We start from the raw sequence: 22,351 nt of genomic DNA, 5'->3' as shown, positions 1-22,351 counted from the left end.
TATTGCTGTCTATGGCCCTTGTGATGTCTTCTAAATAAAGGGGTTGTTCACCCTGGGAGACTTTTTGGGCACTTTTAAGGTCCCACGCCGCTAGACCTTAGGAGGGAAGCATACTTACCTGCTCCCGGATGCTGGCCCCTGGCTTCTTTGGCCCTTTGCTGCTGCTCTCCAGTCTCTGCATGTCAACCTCCAGTTTGACTACTGCAGCCAATGACTGGCTGTAGCAGTGATGTGTCATAAGACGAACGTCAAACCGAATGTTGACACACAACAGCGGTGGAACAAAGGAGCCAAAACGCAGAAGCAGAGAGCAGGTAAATATGCTTCCCACTGCAAGTCCAGTGGTATGGGTGGATGGATCTATGCAAAAGGCCTCCCAGAATGAACAACCACTTTAAGTCCTACCACATGTCATGGCCCAAGTGGCCATAAGAACTGAGCGACACACAGTGATTTTGCTGGGTTGAGCATCGGAGCCTATAGAAGGCCCATGATCGTAGCGATCTCTGATTCTACGTGACCAGTTCCCCTTTAATTCTATTTTAGATCACACTGGCATATATGCAACGTGCCGCCCCCAGGGCCAATCGTGTTACAGGTTTATAGGAATGCCGAATGGTGCAGCCTTAAAAGTCTCTGTGTGTGTCACAGTGCTCCTACCTGGATACTGTCGATCCCCAGGGTTAGGCTCTGGAGCAATAAAGGGGAGAGTTGTAGGAGGTGGAGAATAAGTCAAGTCGAGTCCAGACTTGGTGAAAGTTCAACAGCTTTAGGCCTCATGCACATGACCGTTGTGTGTTTTGCGGTCCGCAAAAACGCGGACAAGAATAGGACAGGTTATATTTTTTTGCGGACCACACAGAGTGCTGTCCGCATCTTTTGCGGCCCCATTGAAGTGAATGGGTCCGCATCCGAGCCGCCAAAACTGCGGCTCGGATGCGGACCAAACTAACGGCCGTGTGCATGAGGCCTTACTTGAATAAACTTGCATCCAGACAATATTCGGTCTTTCTCTTGGTTCCAGCAGGTTTTGGAATAAACTGGAAGGCAAACTTGAATATTCTGCTTTATACTTCTGCTATGCTAAACTCCTGCTGCAGGAGGGGGACCCTTCCCCTTACTGCTACATCTTTCATGTCTTCTCAGCTCCACTGTCGAATCTAAACTGACCATGGTTTCCTGCAACCCTTCCCTTGGTAGGCAACAGGACTAGCCCACTTCTGCCCAAAAGGGGAGAATGGAATGGTAAGTTCCATTCTATCCGAAGGTCTCACTCTGCCAGATACACTGCCACCTGCTGGCTAATCGGGCACATTACATGAACATAACAGTTACATAGCAATATTATCAATGCACAGTATAGGAGGACCTGGAATAAATACAAAAAGGACAATACTGTTACCCATTAGAGACAGTAGCAGGCTGTAGGAATGAGGTACTACATATAATCTATGGTCTTCTTCCTTTACAGACATGAATGGCAAAGCGTTCTCCTTCTACAAGAGGCGCGTCGACCATGTGCGGCTTATTCCGGCAACAAAACACTTCACCGCTTTTACCCTATGCCTAAAATCCTGCAAAAGCCTAACGGAGCAGACATTGGTTGTAGCGGTTCCCAACTCAGAAGACAGCGCCGCCCGATTTCTCGTGACTGCTTCTCAAGACAAATTGTACATTAAATATAAAAACCAATATAAACAATTCAGTTTCGCCGACTCTAAAACGTGGGTCGACATCTGTGTGACATTTAATTTTCGAACCGGAAAGTTTGTGTTGTTGCTGGATGGAAAGGAACATGAGATTTTACTGCTAGGGGGCAGCAAACAAAGTGCTTTTCACGCGCAGGATATCATCATTGGGCAGAAGAAAGTCAAGCTGAGAACAGATGTGGCTGAGATAACAAACGTTAACATCTGGAGTTCAGCACTGACCGCAAGGGACCTACAGAGATTCATGAAGCAGTCAAGAGGGGGCGATATCATTGGCTGGCGCTCATTAGTTTTCAAATCCGACCATGCCGTCACCATAGAGCAACCAAGATGTTCGACAAAGGACAAGTTGTCAAATATTTTCCCACCCAAATAAAAATTTAATTAAATATTGATGAGCTATCTTTGGGATCGCTCATTTATAGAAGGTGGAGGTCGAAATCCTGCCACCGATCAGCTGTTGGCCTCTTCTTTGGGCCACATCCACCATTTACATGGCCAAGAGAATGGGACTGAGCTGAAATACCAAGCACGGTCACTATATAAGTATGAAGAGGTCACTTCAAGCAGCTGATCAGTGAGAATGCAGGAGTTGGACCTCCACCAATCTGAAGATCTTCTCTGAGGATACGGCATCAGTATTTAATTCCGAGAAAACCCCTTTAATTTTTTGATCTCTCTACCTTTACTTGTAAATGCCATATATTTTTCTATGAATGTACAATAATATTTGATTATCTGTCAGGTCCAATTCAGAACAGTCATCTTTACTATCATTTGAAAGGCCAGCATGTAGTACCCCATTTCCCCTGCAGTGGCCACTGCAAAGATGTATCTCCAGAATATACAGTGATTGCTGGGGATTTCAGAAGTATAATCAGGAGAAGATGAATTTTTAGAGTATTTTTGGATTTTTGTACACAACATTGAATTTATTAAATTTAAATAAAAATTCTGTTGTCTGTAGCTTTATATTCCATGTGTTAATCAAAATAGGACTAGATTACTACAATATTAGTATCCAAAAATAATCTACCAAGAAAGTGGAGAAATGTTATCACCTGGATTATGCTCTACAGTTGCACTCACTATTCTGCTGGTGGAGTCACCGTGTTCATACATTACATTACTTATCCTATACTGATCCTGAGTTACATCCTGTACTATACTCCAGAGCTGCACTCACTATTCTGCTGGTGCAGTCACTGTGTACATACATTACTTATCCTGTACTGATCCTGAGTTACATCCTGTACTATACTCCAGAGCTGCACTCACTATTCTGCTGGTGCAGTCACTGTGTACATACATTACTTATCCTGTACTGATCCTGAGTTACATCCTGTATTATACTCCAGAGCTGCACTCACTATTCTGCTGGTGCAGTCACTGTGTACATACATTACTTATCCTGTACTAATCCTGAGTTACATCCTGTATTATACTCCAGAGCTGCACTCACTATTCTGCTGGTGCAGTCACTGTGTACATATATTACTTATCCTGTACTGGACCTGAGCTACATCCTGTATTATACTCCAGAGCTGCACTCACTATTCTGCTGGTGCAGTCACTGTGTACATACATTACTTATCCTGTACTGATCCTAGGTTACATCCTGTATTATACTCCAGAGCTGCACTCACTGTTCTGCTGGTGGAGTCACCGTGTACATACATTACTTATCCTGTACTGATCCTAGGTTACATCCTGTATTATACTCCAGAGCTGCACTCACTATTCTGCTGGTGCAGTCACTGTGTACATACATTACTTATCCTGTACTGATCCCGCGTTACATCCTGTATTATACTCCAGAGCTGCACTCACTATTCTGCTGGTGGAGTCACTGTGTACATACATTACTTATCCTGTACTGATCCTGAGTTACATCCTGTATTATACTCCAGAGCTGCACTCACTATTCTGCTGGTGCAGTCACTGTGTACATACATTACTTATCCTGTACTGATCCTGAGTTAAAACCTGTATTATACCCCAGAGCTGCATTCACTATTCTGCTGGTGGAGTCACTGAGTACATACATTACTTATCCTGTACTGATCCTGGGTTACATCCTGTATTATACTCCAGAGCTGCACTCACTATTCTGCTGGTGCAGTCACTGTGTACATACATTACTTATCCTGTACTGATCCTGAGTTACATCCTGTATTATACTCCAGAGCTGCACTCACTATTCTGCTGGTGGAGTCACCGTGTACATACATTACTTATCCTGTACTGATCCTAGGTTACATCCTGTATTATACTCCAGAGCTGCACTCACTGTTCTGCTGGTGGAGTCACCGTGTACATACATTACTTATCCTGTACTGATCCTAGGTTACATCCTGTATTATACTCCAGAGCTGCACTCACTATTCTGCTGGTGCAGTCACTGTGTACATACATTACTTATCCTGTACTGATCCCGCGTTACATCCTGTATTATACTCCAGAGCTGCACTCACTATTCTGCTGGTGGAGTCACTGTGTACATACATTACTTATCCTGTACTGATCCTGGGTTACATCCTGTATTATACCCCAGAGCTGCATTCACTATTCTGCTGGTGGAGTCACTGAGTACATACATTACTTATCCTGTACTGATCCTGGGTTACATCCTGTATTATACTCCAGAGCTGCACTCACTATTCTGCTGGTGCAGTCACTGTGTACATACATTACTTATCCTGTACTGATCCTGAGTTACATCCTGTATTATACTCCAGAGCTGCACTCACTATTCTGCTGGTGCAGTCACTGTGTACATACATTACTTATCATGTACTGATCCCGCGTTACATCCTGTATTATACTCCAGAGCTGCACTCACTATTCTGCTGGTGGAGTCACTGTGTACATACATTACTTATCCTGTACTGATCCTGGGTTACATCCTGTATTATACCCCAGAGCTGCATTCACTATTCTGCTGGTGGAGTCACTGAGTACATACATTACTTATCCTGTACTGATCCTGGGTTACATCCTGTATTATACCCCAGAGCTGCACTCACTATTCTGCTGGTGGAGTCACTGTGTACATACATTACTTATCCTGTATTATACTCCAGAGCTGCTCTCACTATTCTGCTGGTGCAGTCACTGTGTACATACATTACATTACTTATCCTATACTGGACCTGAGTTACATCCTGTATTATATTCCAGAGCTGCACTCACTATTCTGCTGGTGCAGTCACTGTGTACATACATTACTTATTCTGTACTGATCCTGAGTTACATCCTGTATTATACTCCAGAGCTGCACTCACTATTCTGCTGGTGCAGTCACTGTGTACATACATTACTTATCCTGTACTAATCCTGAGTTACATCCTGTATTATACTCCAGAGCTGCACTCACTATTCTGCTGGTGCAGTCACTGTGTACATATATTACTTATCCTGTACTGGACCTGAGCTACATCCTGTATTATACTCCAGAGCTGCACTCACTATTCTGCTGGTGCAGTCACTGTGTACATACATTACTTATCCTGTACTGATCCTGAGTTACATCCTGTATTATACTCCAGAGCTGCACTCACTATTCTGCTGGTAGAGTCACTGTCTACATACGTTATATTACTTATCTGACTGAAATCTCCACCTCCAGGTGAATGTGATTGTTCTGTCTTCATACACGTTCACACAGTGTGCAGTCTGACATTCAGTATAAACCATTCCTCTCTTCCAAATAAGAGGACTGTTCTCTGTAGTCTAACTTATTTATCGGCAAAACAGGAGTATTTGATGTCATTGATCAATTGATTGGTAAAACTATAAGAATACAAGAACTGGTATAAGTATAAAGCATAACATGTATCAGCAGAAAGCATAGAACGGCATGTATTATAACATTACATTAACACTGGGCAAATGTCCAAAATGCTGCCCGTACATGAATTGCATGTCTAGCATCTAACAGTTACAACCTCTTTCCCTAAGTAACACTTATACCTAGCTAAACAGCACTGCATAACACAATATCCCTGAGACAAAGTTAGATGTCCTACCAGATATGCTGGCACAAGGATGGTGGGGTTTGAAAAGGAGATATGCAGGAGACAGCACTGCTGATGTCCTGTAACATGAAGACTGGAGACTGGGCTTCTCGTTCCCAGCATGCATTACAGTCCCACAATGCTTTGCACCTCCCACAATACAATAATCTTTATTAACAGAAAAACAAGGTGTAGTACATTTTTAAGACCGCTAGATGGTGCTATTATCAAACTAATAACTACAGCAATAGTAAACCCTGGCTGACGTGAAATAGAATTAAATTCAAACTCTGCTGGGCAGAACAGTGATATTTTTTCTATACCTTGCACGGCTATATTTCAGTGAGCAGCAGGGGCGTGTGTGGAGAATGTGAGTAGAACTGCTCACGGTTCTTAAACTCCCTGGACTGTGTAGTAAGAAGGACATACATTTTACTCCCTTCGGGGTACTCCCTAGTTTTGGGGTTCTTCTGCCTGGTATCAGTTGGGGTGCCCTTGGTGTTGAGGGTTGCTGTGAGGTGCAAGACAGGGTCCCCTTGCTAGCTGATGATTTTGGCACAGTGTGCAGGGAATCATGAGGCCAAGATAAAAGCAAGTATTTCTTTACTAAATAATGAAGTTCAGGTACATTAGTCTCAGCTCTCAGCATGCATGGACTGGCAGATGTTACACAAGAGCACTTTCCTCAGATCTCACAGGTTACACGGCTGCAGTATTAGCTAACACTGCATTTCTCTAGCTGACCATAGCATAAGCATCTAGAAATACGGGTGCAACACTACTCTTTCACTATGCAACCACAGGGCGGCCTCCAATGTCAGACTGTGTTCTTTTTCATAGGTTGCTGTACTTACAATAAACGTTTCCAAAATTTCCTCAGCGGGATGTGGATATTTTTCATTTATGCAGATGGCCAATCTGCTCCTCAGATGTGTCCAGGCACAGTAAGACTTATTCTCCCAGAAACATGGCTATGGAGACTCAGACGTCCTATTCAGACAGCTTTTCTCCACAGGATTTCTACACGCACCTCCTCTTCACGCTCTTATGCTGGTCAAATATATTTTTGCCTCCTTTCTTTAAATGTTGCTTCTTTCTGGCTGGTCTTATTTGGGGCTGTGTCCCGCTGCCTCGGTGACCTGGCTAGACTACTACACTGAAGTCTAACTTTACTCCTTCTCCTTATGGGAAGAGGTATTCAGCCCCACCTAGCAACTGGTTGCTAAGACCTGTTAACTCTATACTGAAATTGATCATTACATACCAAAACACATTTATCCTTTTTGCAGGAAACGCACAGAAAACTGATTTGCAGTGACTCACTGCATGTTTTTGTAGGACAAGTCTCAGTACCATAGATAAATTGGTGGCACCTGAATGCAGAAAATACAGATGACCTTCTTCACTTATTTGATATTGATGACCTATCCTTAGGATAGACAATAGGAGTTTGACTTGAAGGCCAGTGATATCACCTTCATTGGTCAAATGGCTTAAGTTTAGCTCAGTCTTCTTTAAGTGAATGCAATACCAAGCACAGCCTCTTCAAAAAGCTGATCGGCGGGCATGCTAGGTTGGACCCCCACGATCAGATATTTATGACCCAACCTATAGATATGGCCTGCCATAGGTGGGGCTTGCAGCCTCCTCCCATTGTGTTAGTGATCTTACTTTGGAGGTATGTGGGAGTTTGGCTGTGAGTCGGACCTTGGCACCTATCGGACAGTGTTCACACACTATAAGTAGGTCCCGCGCTACGCTGAGTTACCTTGCCGGGGTGTGCGGGCTCTGATATGTTCCTGACAGGAATATATTGGTGTCACGGATGATGTTGCATATAGCTGTAAGTTATGGATAAACATCCGACTGGCTTGATCCCAAACTAAGGAGCATAAAGGTGACCCCTATAAAACCCTGACTGCTAAGCACATACAAGGGTCTCAGAGGTAGACGATTGCATGCCCTCGTACCTAGACTGTGTGACACCTGAAAACCCTATAATAGTGAGGGGACACGACCACCGGCTCCCTGCACTTAATACGGAGGGAGTCAGGGTCACCTAGAATCAAGCCAGCAAGGAAACACAATACATGAAAGGACTTATCTGAACAAGCAGCAGCAGAAGTCTCCAGCAGTGAACACTTCAATCCAGGAAGTAGTATAAACCGCAAAGTGAGGCAGTATGGGAGGGAATATAAAGGAAAGAGGATTAGTCTAAATAGGTGACACCTGGGAGAAGGAAATGAGATGACAAAGTGAAACCAAAACAAAGAACATCATGCAAGAGGTAGAAAAGGACGTCTGTCAGACCTTCTCACAGAAGTGGCGGTGACAATTGGCTAAAATCAAATTTTTTAACATTAGTGTGAGGGTTTAGCCTTGTATTGTCAGTTGCATATCAGTGTGGTGAACCATTTGCAGTGATCTATTTACACATTATTAGGATGTTTTTGTGGTACATGTGGTCCGCTGCCGGCATCCTCCATTGTATATGCATTGTATATGCACGGATCAAGTGTGGAGGATCTGCTCCCCCGGTTATAAATACGCTACAGTATTTGGGGCTTGAGCATTTCCTCCCAGTAAGACCACTCTATGCTGTGATTTTTCCACCCTAAAGATATCATCCATATTCTACTCCCTAATTTATCAGTCTTCTCGTAGACACTATCCCAACCTCAATCTATTGAGATTCCACGGAGCTACGTGAGGGCTTATTTTTTTTGTAGAACGAGTTGTCATCATCAGTGGTTCTATTTTGGGGAACATATAACTTTTTTGATTTTGGGAAGCAGGATAAAAAAAGAAGCAGCAAATCCCTCATTGTTTTTTTGGGGTTTGTTATTGCGGCGAAAACCGTGCGGGAAAAATTACACATTATTTGGATTCTGCTGGTCAGTACGATTACTGAGATACCAATTTTACATAGTTTTATTTTTTAAAATTTTACACAAATAAAGCATTTTAAGATGAAATCATTTTTGTCTTGTCATCTTCTGAGAGCCATATCTGTTTTAATTTTCGCTTTTTGAGGGTCTGACCCCTGTTTCAGTGCAGTACTATCCATGCTGTATTATTACTCACACTGACAGTTCCCTATAAGACCAGCTTCGGGGCGTATCTGGAGATATGAGGAGTGATAGCAGCCGTTCCCCACAGATTATCTCCACAGCTTCATGATATCTCACATACAGGACATGCACTGCAGTGAGTTAACAGCGTCCTGTCCCTTTAAATTTCCTCTTCCTGATGTCACTGCTCAGCAGCCAATGGGATCGCTGGATTTGAACTTGAAAGGAAACCAACGGTCAGCGGTCCTCAGACCGTTACAGGACGACGAGAGGTGAAGATGGACGCCGGTGAGATCTCCCACCCCTCATCTGACATCTCCCATGAGGCTTCACATTTATCCTAAATCCTACCTGTCCCAGACACCACTAGGGGGAGCTAGCTGTATATGGAGTTATACATCTGGGCGTAGTGAGCTCCCCCTAGTGGCTGGGGCAGGATTCCCAAATTCTGTCAGTTAAGGCCCCGTGCTGCCAGTAGTGTTTATTGAGGGTCCTGTGCTGGGAATTGGGGGCTTTCTGTTTGCAGTATTGTAAATGGGGACAATGTGCTGGCTCTGAAAATAAAGTGTTGTTAATTGGGGTATTTTACTGTCTTTTTGGGGGTGAGTTCTGTACTCCTGACTCCTGGGCAGGATGAATTTAGAAATAAACCTGTCATGTATCTGTATAGGGTCCAGTACAACCCAGTCTGCATTATGGGGGAGATGGATCAGAACTGGGGCAAAGGTAAACTGTCTCGGTTTCCCATAGCAACCAATCAGATTCTACCTTTCATTTTTCATAGCTGCTTTGAAAAATGAAAGGAACGATCTGATTGGTTGCTATGGGCAACTGAGCCAGTTTACCTTTACACCATGAATCTCTCCTCTGTGTTATGTGCATAATTATGTATATGGGCCCTTCTGCTATAAGGGCCACTACAGATACCCAGTAAAACCCCAATGTATGATTACATGTACAAAGCCAAAAATACAGTCCAAATATCTTATATATAATCATATGTATCCTCCATGTTCATATGTGATTATCCTCCTCCTCCATGTAGAGCGAATGTCCGCCTTTTATCATTTTTAGATACTGATTCATTGCTTTATATATTTATAGCAATCAGAGCTCAGTTTTACTGATACAAAGCTCCAGAACCTCTGCTCTGACTTAAAGTTGAATGATTACATTACAGCTGCCTGAGGCCACTACTAGATTACTGATAACTGTCCATACAAAGAACTAATAAAGCAGTCTGCAGGACGCTCCTCAGCTCCCCCTAGTGGAGGCTGCTGGCAGCTAGAGTTTATTAGCTTAACCTATGGATTTGGAGCTCTGTATAAAGAAAGCTGATCTCTGACTGACTGCTATAAAGATATATGAAGAAATGAAAGAGGTTCTCCAGGACTTCCATATTACCACCCTTAGGACCGGCCATCAGTGTGATCACGAGGGTCCTACACCTGGGAGAACATTCACTGCCTTTATCAGATCTGTGACTAAGTCTCTTTTATGGGTTAACAGATCGCGCTATGATTTCTCCAATTCTGGACGAGTACAGGATTAGAGCAGGCCGCACTTCTATGGAGGTAAGTGGCTTCATTGTAATCTGACCCCTCGTCCTATCATCCATGAGGAGTGGTAAGTGGTCACTTACTGTATTCTCTTCTCTTTAGGACATCTACTGCCTCCAGCACTGCATCTATGGCCTGACACCCTTCATAAGTGAGTATTTTTGGTAATAAGACTCGACTATGAAAACTTGATCTAAGCTCGAGGTTTAGACTGATCTGAAGTAAACTCATGATCTGGTTGTCTTCTCCCTGCAGCTTATCCCCGCACCGTGGAGGAGAGAGACCAACAACGTCTCATCTACTGCATGAAATTCCTCCCATCTCCAATCTTCAAGATGGAGGTGAGTGATCCTACTGCCTGTCATATTGTCCTCCAGATTCCTCCATGTTCTGTCTATAGATGTGAAGGTTTAAAAGGAACATCTGATAGACGAGTAACTGAATCTGTTCTCAGCGCCTCATGCCGACCAACCCAGAAGCTCAGAGGAAATACCTGCCTTTTCCTCTGGAGGAAGAAGATCCAGAGCCGGCATTGATGATGGCAAGCCACCTGTGTGAAGACCTGAAGGTGAAGAAGGCCAAGAGAGAGCGAGAAGAGGCAGAGACATCCCGGGAACAGCAGGATGAGATGACTGAGAAGAAGTCCGCCAAGGAGCAGAAAAAAGAAGAGAGGATGGTGAAACTGGACGTGAAGAGCAAGAACCTGAGAAGAGTTCAGCATCAGGCCGGAAGAAGACAGAAGATCCGCCAGCCAACCACCTTCCAGTATGTGAACACCAACCTGAGAGGAAAGAAGAACATCCTCTGGACCATCCTCTTCAAACCATTCTGCCGGTGAAGGATGGTAAGAAGCTGTAAGACCACCAGCAGCAACCAAATCTAAAAAAAAAAAAAAATGTCATAGTTATTAAATATTAATACCTAGGCAATAGTAATAGGCTAAAGGGTAGTAATATAGTCAATAAATATATAACAATAGTAACAATTAAAAATAACAATATTAATTATTGGAAAACTTAGATATAGAAATCAGGAGTTTTGATCCAGGGTTCTAGGACTGATCGCCTTTTCCCGGGGTCGAGAAGGAATTTTTCCTCTGTGGCACGAATTGGCTGAATGTGTCCAGGGGTTTTCGCCTTCTTCTGGATCAACAGGTTTAGGGATAGGGACCTAATTTAGGGATAGGGATCAGGGGGTTTGATCCAGGGTTCTAGGACTGATCGCCTTTTCCCGGGGTCGAGAAGGAATTTTTCCCCTGTGACACGAATTGGCTGAATGTGTCCAGGGGTTTTCGCCTTCTTCTGGATCAACAAGGTTTAGGGATAGGGACCTAATTTAGGGATAGGGATCAGGGGGTTTGATCCAGGGTTCTAGGACTGATCGCCTTTTCCCGGGGTCGAGAAGGAATTTTTCCCCTGTGACACGAATTGGCTGAATGTGTCCAGGGGTTTTCGTCTTCTTCTGGATCAACAGGTTTAGGGATAGGGACCTAATTTAGGGATAGGGATCCGGGGGTTTGATCCAGGGTTCTAGGACCGATCGCCTTTTCCCGGGGTCGAGAAGGAATTTTCCCCCTGTGACACGAATTGGCTGAATGTGTCCAGGGGTTTTCGCCTTCTTCTGGATCAACAGGTTTAGGGATAGGGACCTAATTTAGGGATAGGGATCAGGGGGTTTGATCCAGAGTTCTAGGACTGATCGCCTTTTCCCGGGGTCGAGAAGGAATTTTTCCCCTGTGACACGAATTGGCTGAATGTGTCCAGGGGTTTTCGCCTTCTTCTGGATCAACAGGTTTAGGGATAGGGACCTAATTTAGGGATAGGGATCAGGGGGTTTGATCCAGAGTTCTAGGACTGATCGCCTTTTCCCGGGGTCGAGAAGGAATTTTTCCCCTGTGACACGAATTGGCTGAATGTGTCCAGGGGTTTTCGCCTTCTTCTGGATCAACAAGGTTTAGGGATAGGGACCTAATTTAGGGATAGGGATCAGGGGGTTTGATCCAGGGTTCTAGGACTGATCGCCTTTTCCCGGGGTCGAGAAGGAATTTTTCCCCTGTGACACGAATTGGCAGAATGTGTCCAGGGGTTTTCGCCTTCTTCTGGATCAACAGGTTTAGGGATAGGGACCTAATTTAGGGATAGGGATCAGGGGGTTTGATCCAGGGTTCTAGGACTGATCGCCTTTTCCCGGGGTCGAGAAGGAATTTTTCCCCTGTGACATGAATTGGCTGAATGTGTCCAGGGGTTTTCGCCTTCTTCTGGATCAACAGGTTTAGGGATAGGGACCTAATTTAGGGATAGGGATCCGGGGGTTTGATCCAGGGTTCTAGGACCGATCGCCTTTTCCCGGGGTCGAGAAGGAATTTTCCCCCTGTGACACGAATTGGCTGAATGTGTCCAGGGGTTTTCGCCTTCTTCTGGATCAACAGGTTTAGGGATAGGGACCTAATTTAGGGATAGGGATCAGGGGGTTTGATCCAGAGTTCTAGGACTGATCGCCTTTTCCCGGGGTCGAGAAGGAATTTTTCCCCTGTGACACGAATTGGCTGAATGTGTCCAGGGGTTTTCGCCTTCTTCTGGATCAACAGGTTTAGGGATAGGGACCTAATTTAGGGATAGGGATCAGGGGGTTTGATCCAGAGTTCTAGGACTGATCGCCTTTTCCCGGGGTCGAGAAGGAATTTTTCCCCTGTGACACGAATTGGCTGAATGTGTCCAGGGGTTTTCGCCTTCTTCTGGATCAACAAGGTTTAGGGATAGGGACCTAATTTAGGGATAGGGATCAGGGGGTTTGATCCAGGGTTCTAGGACTGATCGCCTTTTCCCGGGGTCGAGAAGGAATTTTTCCCCTGTGACACGAATTGGCTGAATGTGTCCAGGGGTTTTCGCCTTCTTCTGGATCAACAGGTTTAGGGATAGGGACCTAATTTAGGGATAGGGATCAGGGGGTTTGATCCAGGGTTCTAGGACCGATCGCCTTTTCCCGGGGTCGAGAAGGAATTTTTCCCCTGTGACACGAATTGGCTGAATGTGTCCAGGGGTTTTCGCCTTCTTCTGGATCAACAGGTTTAGGGATAGGGACCTAATTTAGGGATAGGGATCAGGGGGTTTGATCCAGAGTTCTAGGACTGATCGCCTTTTCCGGGGTCGAGAAGGAATTTTTCCCCTGTGACACGAATTGGCTGAATGTGTCCAGGGGTTTTCGCCTTCTTCTGGATCAACAGGTTTAGGGATAGGGACCTAATTTAGGGATAGGGATCAGGGGGTTTGATCCAGGGTTCTAGGACTGATCGCCTTTTCCCGGGGTCGAGAAGGAATTTTTCCCCTGTGACACGAATTGGCTGAATGTGTCCAGGGTTTTTTGCCTTCTTCTGGATCAACAGGTTTAGGTGTAGGGACATAATTAACAATAATAGGATAGCAGTAGTATAATAAGGGGAATAATAGTAATAGTTCTAATACCATAGTCTTATAATAAATAATAATAGTCATTAGTGTTAGTGTAGGGACCCACTTGAAGGAGGTCGCCTTGACGTGGCAAGTGGGCTTATACATTCTGATGACAATGTAAACTAAGAACCTCCTGTCCATGATTATAGCAGCAGTAGATGGCGGTACTACATGTGGATGTCCGCTACACAAGATTTTGGTGATCTCTTCACTAATGGTGCGGTGCTGTATCTGTGGGGTGGCCCAGAGCCAAAGAGCTTAGCCTGGCAGCAGGGGTTCTGTTAGGACTGCTGGTTCCTCCTCTCACCAGGTACAGTAATATAGTAATAATAATAATAAGATAATAAAGGGTAATTATATTAATGTAGTAATAATAATGATAGGAATAATTTTTCGAAATATATGAGACGTTATCGTTATAACTTTGTGTCGTCTCCATTATTGTCCATTTATTATGATCATTCCTCCCCCTTCACTAATGGGGGCATTAATATTACTGGGGGGGGCACTAATGGGGGCAGTATTAACTCTGGGGGCCACTTATGTGGGCATTATTATTACTGGGGGCATTATTCAAATTGGGTCACACTGATGGGGTCATTACTCGTACTGGGGGGGGGGGGGCGAATAGGGGCATTATTAATTATTGGCGGCACTAATGGGGGCATGAATATAACTGGGAGCCACAGTATGACAGCGAATGAACACCCTGTGTTTAGCCACGCCCCCGTAGTCACACCCCGTTTGGGTATTTTTAGTTGGGAAAGGTGGCAACACTACTGATGACCAGTCCTGAGGCGTTCGAGTCCGACCACAGGGACCGACCATGAGAACGGGCTCTCCATACTGACCGCTGTCCTGCTGGCACCCTATAATTACTATTAAAGGGCTATTCCCATCTGAGACAATGGGGGCATATCGCTAGGATATGCCCCCATTGTCTGATAGGTGCTGGGACCCGCACCTACAACGAGGAGCGCTGTGGCTGGAGGACCCCGGATTTCCCGAGGTCCGTCCACCACCAAGAAGTGAATGGGAGCGCATCACGCACGCGCGGCCCATGCTCCCATTCATTTATATGAGGCAGACGGCTATTTTCGGCGGCCCCATAGAAATGAATGGAGGGCGGCTGCGCAGGAGGCCGGCTCCGTTCTCATTGTAGGTGCGGGTCCTAGCGCTGGGACCCGCACCTATCCTAGCGATATGCCCCCATCGTCTGAGATGGGAAAACCCCTTTAAGGATATTGGGATCACTCCTGAGGGGGGCAACCCCAATGGCAGAAAGCCTCCAACATACGCTGCAATATAGTCACACAGACAAAGAAGCAGCACTTTATTTGTATATATAGCTGGGAACATCAACTCCCGCTTCTGTTCAACTACAACTCCCAGCATGCACTCTTCTACTCAGCTGCTCCTGGAACAATCACTATGGTGATAGGAGGATTCTGGGAGTTGTAGGTTGTCTATACTTTTCTCTAACTTAGGGCTCTTTCACACTTGCGTTGTCCGGATCCGTCGTGTACTCTATTTGCCGGAATTACACGCCGGATCCGGAAAAACGCATCATTTTTTCTTTCTGGATGCGTCTTTCCGGCTTCTTTGGTAAGAGACTGATCCGGAAATCCTGAAGCCAACATCAACGTTTTTTTTTCCGGATCCGGTATGGGGACGGATCCGTCGTAAAAAAAAACGTTGATGTTGGCTTCAGGATTTCCGGATCAGTCTCTTTTTCGCGCCAGCCAAGTCCTTCCTACTTGCTGGCGCAGGCGCATAACAACTGAAGATGTTAGGACGGATCCGGAATAATACATTTCAATGGGTTATTATTCCGGATCCGTCGATGCGGCAAGTGTTCAGGATTTTTGACCGGAGCAAAAAGCGCAGCATGCTGCGGTATTTTCTCCGGCAAAGAAAAAAACATTCCGGTCCTGAACGGATTTCTCTCCATTCAGAATGCATGGGGATAATCCTGATCAGGATTCTAGACGACGGAACTCTATGCCGGAAAACAAAAGCGCGAGTGTGAAAGAGCCCTTACTATAGGCATAAAATAAGCCCATTACAAAAAAAATGCAAGGTAGAAACTACAACTCCCAGAATGCTTTGCGCGCATTTTCCCTTATCATTACCAGGTATCAACTACAAGGCATTCTGGGAGTTGTAGTTACAAGTATCTATACCCCCCCAAGAAGAAACGGTACAGCCATTAAAAGCTACTCTTCTCAAGGTGATACCGCGTCGTATTTTATACGCAGTCTCCCTACTATTCACTGGGTTTCAACAACCTATTATTACCTCATCGACTCATAAGAACTACAACTCCCAGAATGCTTTGCGCTCATTTTCACTTATCATTACCAGGTATCAACTACAAGGCATTCTGGGAGTTGTAGTTACAAGTATCTACCTCATCGACTCATAAGAACTACAACTACCAGAATCCTTTGCCAGCATTCCTAATGGCTCCAAACCTGAAAGGAATTCTGGGACTCGTAGTTCCAAACGTTCATTCAAGACGCACAATAGATTTATCCCGCCTTCCTTCCAGCGCGGAAAAGCAGCTGACCAATCGCAGCTCACCTCTCACACTGCACGCCCCTCGGCTATCAGAGCCGCGCTCCCATTGGCTGAGCGCGTGCAAGGCGGGAACTAAACAGTCGGAAGTGGTCATTTTTCGCTCCCTCAAAAGTTTTACTTTTTTACCTTTATTTTTAGCATTACTATAGTATTGCTGTCTATAGCCCTTGGGATGTTTTCCTATTAAAAGGGTGGTTTACTCTGGGAAGAGTGCCTTTCGGGCAGACCCCCCCCCCCCCCCCCCTCCTTCACTCCACTAGACGTGAGAAGGGAAGCATATTTGGTCCTTTTCCTCCACTGCTGCTCTCCAGTCTCCACGTGTCAACATTGTGACGTTTTCCAATTAAAGAGGTTGTTCACCCTTGGGGGGCTTTTCAGGCAGACTCCCCACCAACACTGGACCTGAGGGAGGGAAGCATACTTACCTGCTCCTGGCCGCTGGGCCCCAGCTTATTCCGTCCTCGTCCTCCACTGCTGCTCTCCAGTCTCTACGTTAACATCCAGTTCAGCCACTACCAGTATTGCTGTCTATGGCCCTTGTGATGTCTTCTAAATAAAGGGGTTGTTCACCCTGGGAGACTTTTTGGGCACTTTTAAGGTCCCACGCCGCTAGACCTTAGGAGGGAAGCATACTTACCTGCTCCCGGATGCTGGCCCCTGGCTTCTTTGGCCCTTTGCTGCTGCTCTCCAGTCTCTGCATGTCAACCTCCAGTTTGACTACTGCAGCCAATGACTGGCTGTAGCAGTGATGTGTCATAAGACGAACGTCAAACCGAATGTTGACACACAACAGCGGTGGAACAAAGGAGCCAAAACGCAGAAGCAGAGAGCAGGTAAATATGCTTCCCACTGCAAGTCCAGTGGTATGGGTGGATGGATCTATGCAAAAGGCCTCCCAGAATGAACAACCACTTTAAGTCCTACCACATGTCATGGCCCAAGTGGCCATAAGAACTGAGCGACACACAGTGATTTTGCTGGGTTGAGCATCGGAGCCTATAGAAGGCCCATGATCGTAGCGATCTCTGATTCTACGTGACCAGTTCCCCTTTAATTCTATTTTAGATCACACTGGCATATATGCAACGTGCCGCCCCCAGGGCCAATCGTGTTACAGGTTTATAGGAATGCCGAATGGTGCAGCCTTAAAAGTCTCTGTGTGTGTCACAGTGCTCCTACCTGGATACTGTCGATCCCCAGGGTTAGGCTCTGGAGCAATAAAGGGGAGAGTTGTAGGAGGTGGAGAATAAGTCAAGTCGAGTCCAGACTTGGTGAAAGTTCAACAGCTTTAGGCCTCATGCACATGACCGTTGTGTGTTTTGCGGTCCGCAAAAACGCGGACAAGAATAGGACAGGTTATATTTTTTTGCGGACCACACAGAGTGCTGTCCGCATCTTTTGCGGCCCCATTGAAGTGAATGGGTCCGCATCCGAGCCGCCAAAACTGCGGCTCGGATGCGGACCAAACTAACGGCCGTGTGCATGAGGCCTTACTTGAATAAACTTGCATCCAGGACAATATTCGGTCTTTCTCTTGGTTCCAGCAGGTTTTGGAATAAACTGGAAGGCAAACTTGAATATTCTGCTTTATACTTCTGCTATGCTAAACTCCTGCTGCAGGAGGGGGACCCTTCCCTTACTGCTACATCTTTCATGTCTTCTCAGCTCCACTGTCGAATCTAAACTGACCATGGTTTCCTGCAACCCTTCCCTTGGTAGGCAACAGGACTAGCCCACTTCTGCCCAAAAGGGGAGAATGGAATGGTAAGTTCCATTCTATCCGAAGGTCTCACTCTGCCAGATACACTGCCACCTGCTGGCTAATCGGGCACATTACATGAACATAACAGTTACATAGCAATATTATCAATGCACAGTATAGGAGGACCTGGAATAAATACAAAAAGGACAATACTGTTACCCATTAGAGACAGTAGCAGGCTGTAGGAATGAGGTACTACATATAATCTATGGTCTTCTTCCTTTACAGACATGAATGGCAAAGCGTTCTCCTTCTACAAGAGGCGCGTCGACCATGTGCGGCTTATTCCGGCAACAAAACACTTCACCGCTTTTACCCTATGCCTAAAATCCTGCAAAAGCCTAACGGAGCAGACATTGGTTGTAGCGGTTCCCAACTCAGAAGACAGCGCCGCCCGATTTCTCGTGACTGCTTCTCAAGACAAATTGTACATTAAATATAAAAACCAATATAAACAATTCAGTTTCGCCGACTCTAAAACGTGGGTCGACATCTGTGTGACATTTAATTTTCGAACCGGAAAGTTTGTGTTGTTGCTGGATGGAAAGGAACATGAGATTTTACTGCTAGGGGGCAGCAACAAAGTGCTTTTCACGCGCAGGATATCATCATTGGGCAGAAGAAAGTCAAGCTGAGAACAGATGTGGCTGAGATAACAAACGTTAACATCTGGAGTTCAGCACTGACCGCAAGGGACCTACAGAGATTCATGAAGCAGTCAAGAGGGGGCGATATCATTGGCTGGCGCTCATTAGTTTTCAAATCCGACCATGCCGTCACCATAGAGCAACCAAGATGTTCGACAAAGGACAAGTTGTCAAATATTTTCCCACCCAAATAAAAATTTAATTAAATATTGATGAGCTATCTTTGGGATCGCTCATTTATAGAAGGTGGAGGTCGAAATCCTGCCACCGATCAGCTGTTGGCCTCTTCTTTGGGCCACATCCACCATTTACATGGCCAAGAGAATGGGACTGAGCTGAAATACCAAGCACGGTCACTATATAAGTATGAAGAGGTCACTTCAAGCAGCTGATCAGTGAGAATGCAGGAGTTGGACCTCCACCAATCTGAAGATCTTCTCTGAGGATACGGCATCAGTATTTAATTCCGAGAAAACCCCTTTAATTTTCTGATCTCTCTACCTTTACTTGTAAATGCCATATATTTTTCTATGAATGTACAATAATATTTGATTATCTGTCAGGTCCAATTCAGAACAGTCATCTTTACTATCATTTGAATGGCCAGCATGTAGTACCCCATTTCCCCTGCAGTGGCCACTGCAGAGATGTATTTCCAGAATATACAGTGATTGCTGGGGATTTCAGAAGTATAATCAGGAGAAGATGAATTTTTTGAGTATTTTTGGATTTTTGTACACAACATTGAATTTATTAAATTTAAATAAAAATTCTGTTGTCTGTAGCTTTATAGTACATGTGTTAATCAAAATAGGACTAGATTACTACAATATTAGTATCCAAAAATAATCTACCTAGAAAGTGGAGAAATGTTATCACCTGGATTATGCTCTACAGCTGCACTCACTATTCTGCTGGTGCAGTCACTGTGTACATACATTACTTATCCTGTACTGATCCTGAGTCACATCCTGTATTATACTCCAGAGCTGCACTCACTATTCTGCTGGTGAAGTCACTGTGTACATACATTACTTATCCTGTACTGATCCTGAGCACATCCTATATTATACTCCAGAGCTGCACTCACTATTCTGCTGGTGCAGTCACTGTGTACATACATTACTTATCCTGTACTGATCCTGAGTTACATCCTGTATTATACTCCAGAGCTGCACTCACTATTCTGCTGGTGCAGTCACTGTGTACATACATTACTTATCCTGTACTGATCCTGAGTTACATGTTGTATTATACTCCAGAGCTGCACTCACTATTCTGCTGGTGCAGTCACTGTGTACATACATTACTTATCCTGTACTGATCCTGAGTTACATCCTGTATTATACTCCAGAGCTGCACTCACTATTCTGCTGGTGGAGTCACTGTGTACATACATTACTTATCCTGTATTATACTCCAGAGCTGCTCTCACTATTCTGCTGGTGCAGTCACTGTGTACATACATTACTTATCCTGTACTGATCCTGAGTTACATCCTGTATTATACTCCAGAGCTGCACTCACTATTCTGCTGGTGGAGTCACTGTGTACATACATTACATATCCTGTACTGATCCTAAGTCACATCCTATATTATACTCCAGAGCTGCACTCACTATTCTGCTGGTGGAATCACTGTGTACATACATTACATTACTTATCCTATACTGGACCTGAGTTACATCCTGTATTATATTGCAGAGCTGCACTCACTATTCTGCTGGTGCAGTCACTGTGTACATACATTACTTATCCTGTACTGATCCTGAGTTATATCCTGTATTATACTCCAGAGCTGCGCTCACTATTCTGCTGGTGCAGTCACTGTGTACATACATTACTTATCCTGTACTGATCCTGAGTTACATCCTGTATTATACTCCAGAGCTGCACTCACTATTCTGCTGGTGCAGTCACTGTGTACATACATTACTTATCCTGTACTGATCCTGAGTTACATCCTGTATTATACTCCAGAGCTGCACTCACTATTCTGCTGGTGGAGTCACTGTGTACATACATTACTTATCCTGTACTGATCCTGAGTTACATCCTGTATTATACCCCAGAGCTGCACTCACTATTCTGCTGGTGGAGTCACTGTGTACATACATTACTTATCCTGTATTATACTCCAGAGCTGCTCTCACTATTCTGCTGGTGGAGTCACTGTGTACATACATTACATATCCTGTACTGATCCTAAGTCACATCCTATATTATACTCCAGAGCTGCACTCACTATTCTGCTGGTGGAATCACTGTGTACATACATTACATTACTTATCCTATACTGGACCTGAGTTACATCCTGTATTATATTGCAGAGCTGCACTCACTATTCTGCTGGTGTAGTCACTGTGTACATACATTACATTACTTATCCTATACTGGACCTGAGTTACATCCTGTATTATATTCCAGAGCTGCACTCACTATTCTGCTGGTGCAGTCACTGTGTACATACATTACTTATCCTGTACTGATCCTGAGTTACATCCTGTATTATACTCCAGAGCTGCACTCACTATTCTGCTGGTGGAGTCACTGTGTACATACATTACATATCCTGTACTGATCCTAAGTCACATCCTATATTATACTCCAGAGCTGCACTCACTATTCTGCTGGTGGAATCACTGTGTACATACATTACATTACTTATCCTATACTGGACCTGAGTTACATCCTGTATTATATTGCAGAGCTGCACTCACTATTCTGCTGGTGGAGTCACTGTGTACATACATTACATTACTTATCCTATACTGGACCTGAGTTACATCCTGTATTATACTACAGAGCTGCACTCACTATTCTGCTGGTGGAGTCACTGTGTACATACATTACTTATCCTGTACTGATCCTGAGTTACATCCTGTATTATACTCCAGAGCTGCACTCACTATTCTGCTGGTGCAGTCACTGTGTACATACATTACTTATCCTGTACTGATCCTGAGTTACAGCCTGTATTATACTCCAGAGCTGCACTCACTATTTTGCTGGTGGAGTCACTGTGTACATACATTACTTATCCTGTACTGATCCTGAGTTACATCCTGTATTATACTCCAGAGCTGCACTCACTATTCTGCTGGTGAAATCACTGTGTACATACATTACTTATCCTGTACTGATCCTGAGTTACATCCTGTATTATACTCCAGAGCTGCACTCACTATTCTGCTGGTGCAGTCACTGTGTACATACATTACTTATCCTGTACTGATCCTGAGTTACATCCTGTATTATACTCCAGAGCTGCACTCACTATTCTGCTGGTGGAGTCACTGTGTATATACATTACTTATTCTGTACTGATCCTGAGTTACATCCTGTATTATACTCCAGAGCTGCACTCACTATTCCGCTGGTGTAGTCACTGTGTACATACATTACTTATCCTGTACTGATCCTGAGTTACATTCTGTATTATACTCCAGAGCTGCACTCACTATTCTGCTGGTGCAGTCACTGTGTACATACATTACTTATCCTGTACTGATCCTGAGTTACATCCTGTATTATACTCCAGAGCTGCACTCACTATTC

The 22,351-nt window shown here is 44.6% G+C and overlaps 1 protein-coding gene across 1 annotated transcript; it reads left to right on the top strand.

The window, feature by feature from the left end:
• Positions 1 to 229: 229 nt before the first annotated feature.
• On the top strand, positions 230 to 2,167 carry LOC120981530. The gene is made up of 2 exons (XM_040411066.1): positions 230 to 314; positions 1,472 to 2,167. Exons 1-2 carry the CDS (start codon positions 230 to 232, stop codon positions 2,083 to 2,085), a joined length of 699 nt encoding a protein of 232 aa, XP_040267000.1. The 3' UTR covers positions 2,086 to 2,167.
• Positions 2,168 to 22,351: the final 20,184 nt, after the last annotated feature.

This window comes from Bufo bufo, chromosome 11 (assembly GCF_905171765.1).
Source record: "Bufo bufo chromosome 11, aBufBuf1.1, whole genome shotgun sequence".
NCBI lineage: Eukaryota > Metazoa > Chordata > Amphibia > Anura > Bufonidae > Bufo > Bufo bufo.
This window is presented reverse-complemented; position numbering and strand designations above follow the sequence as displayed.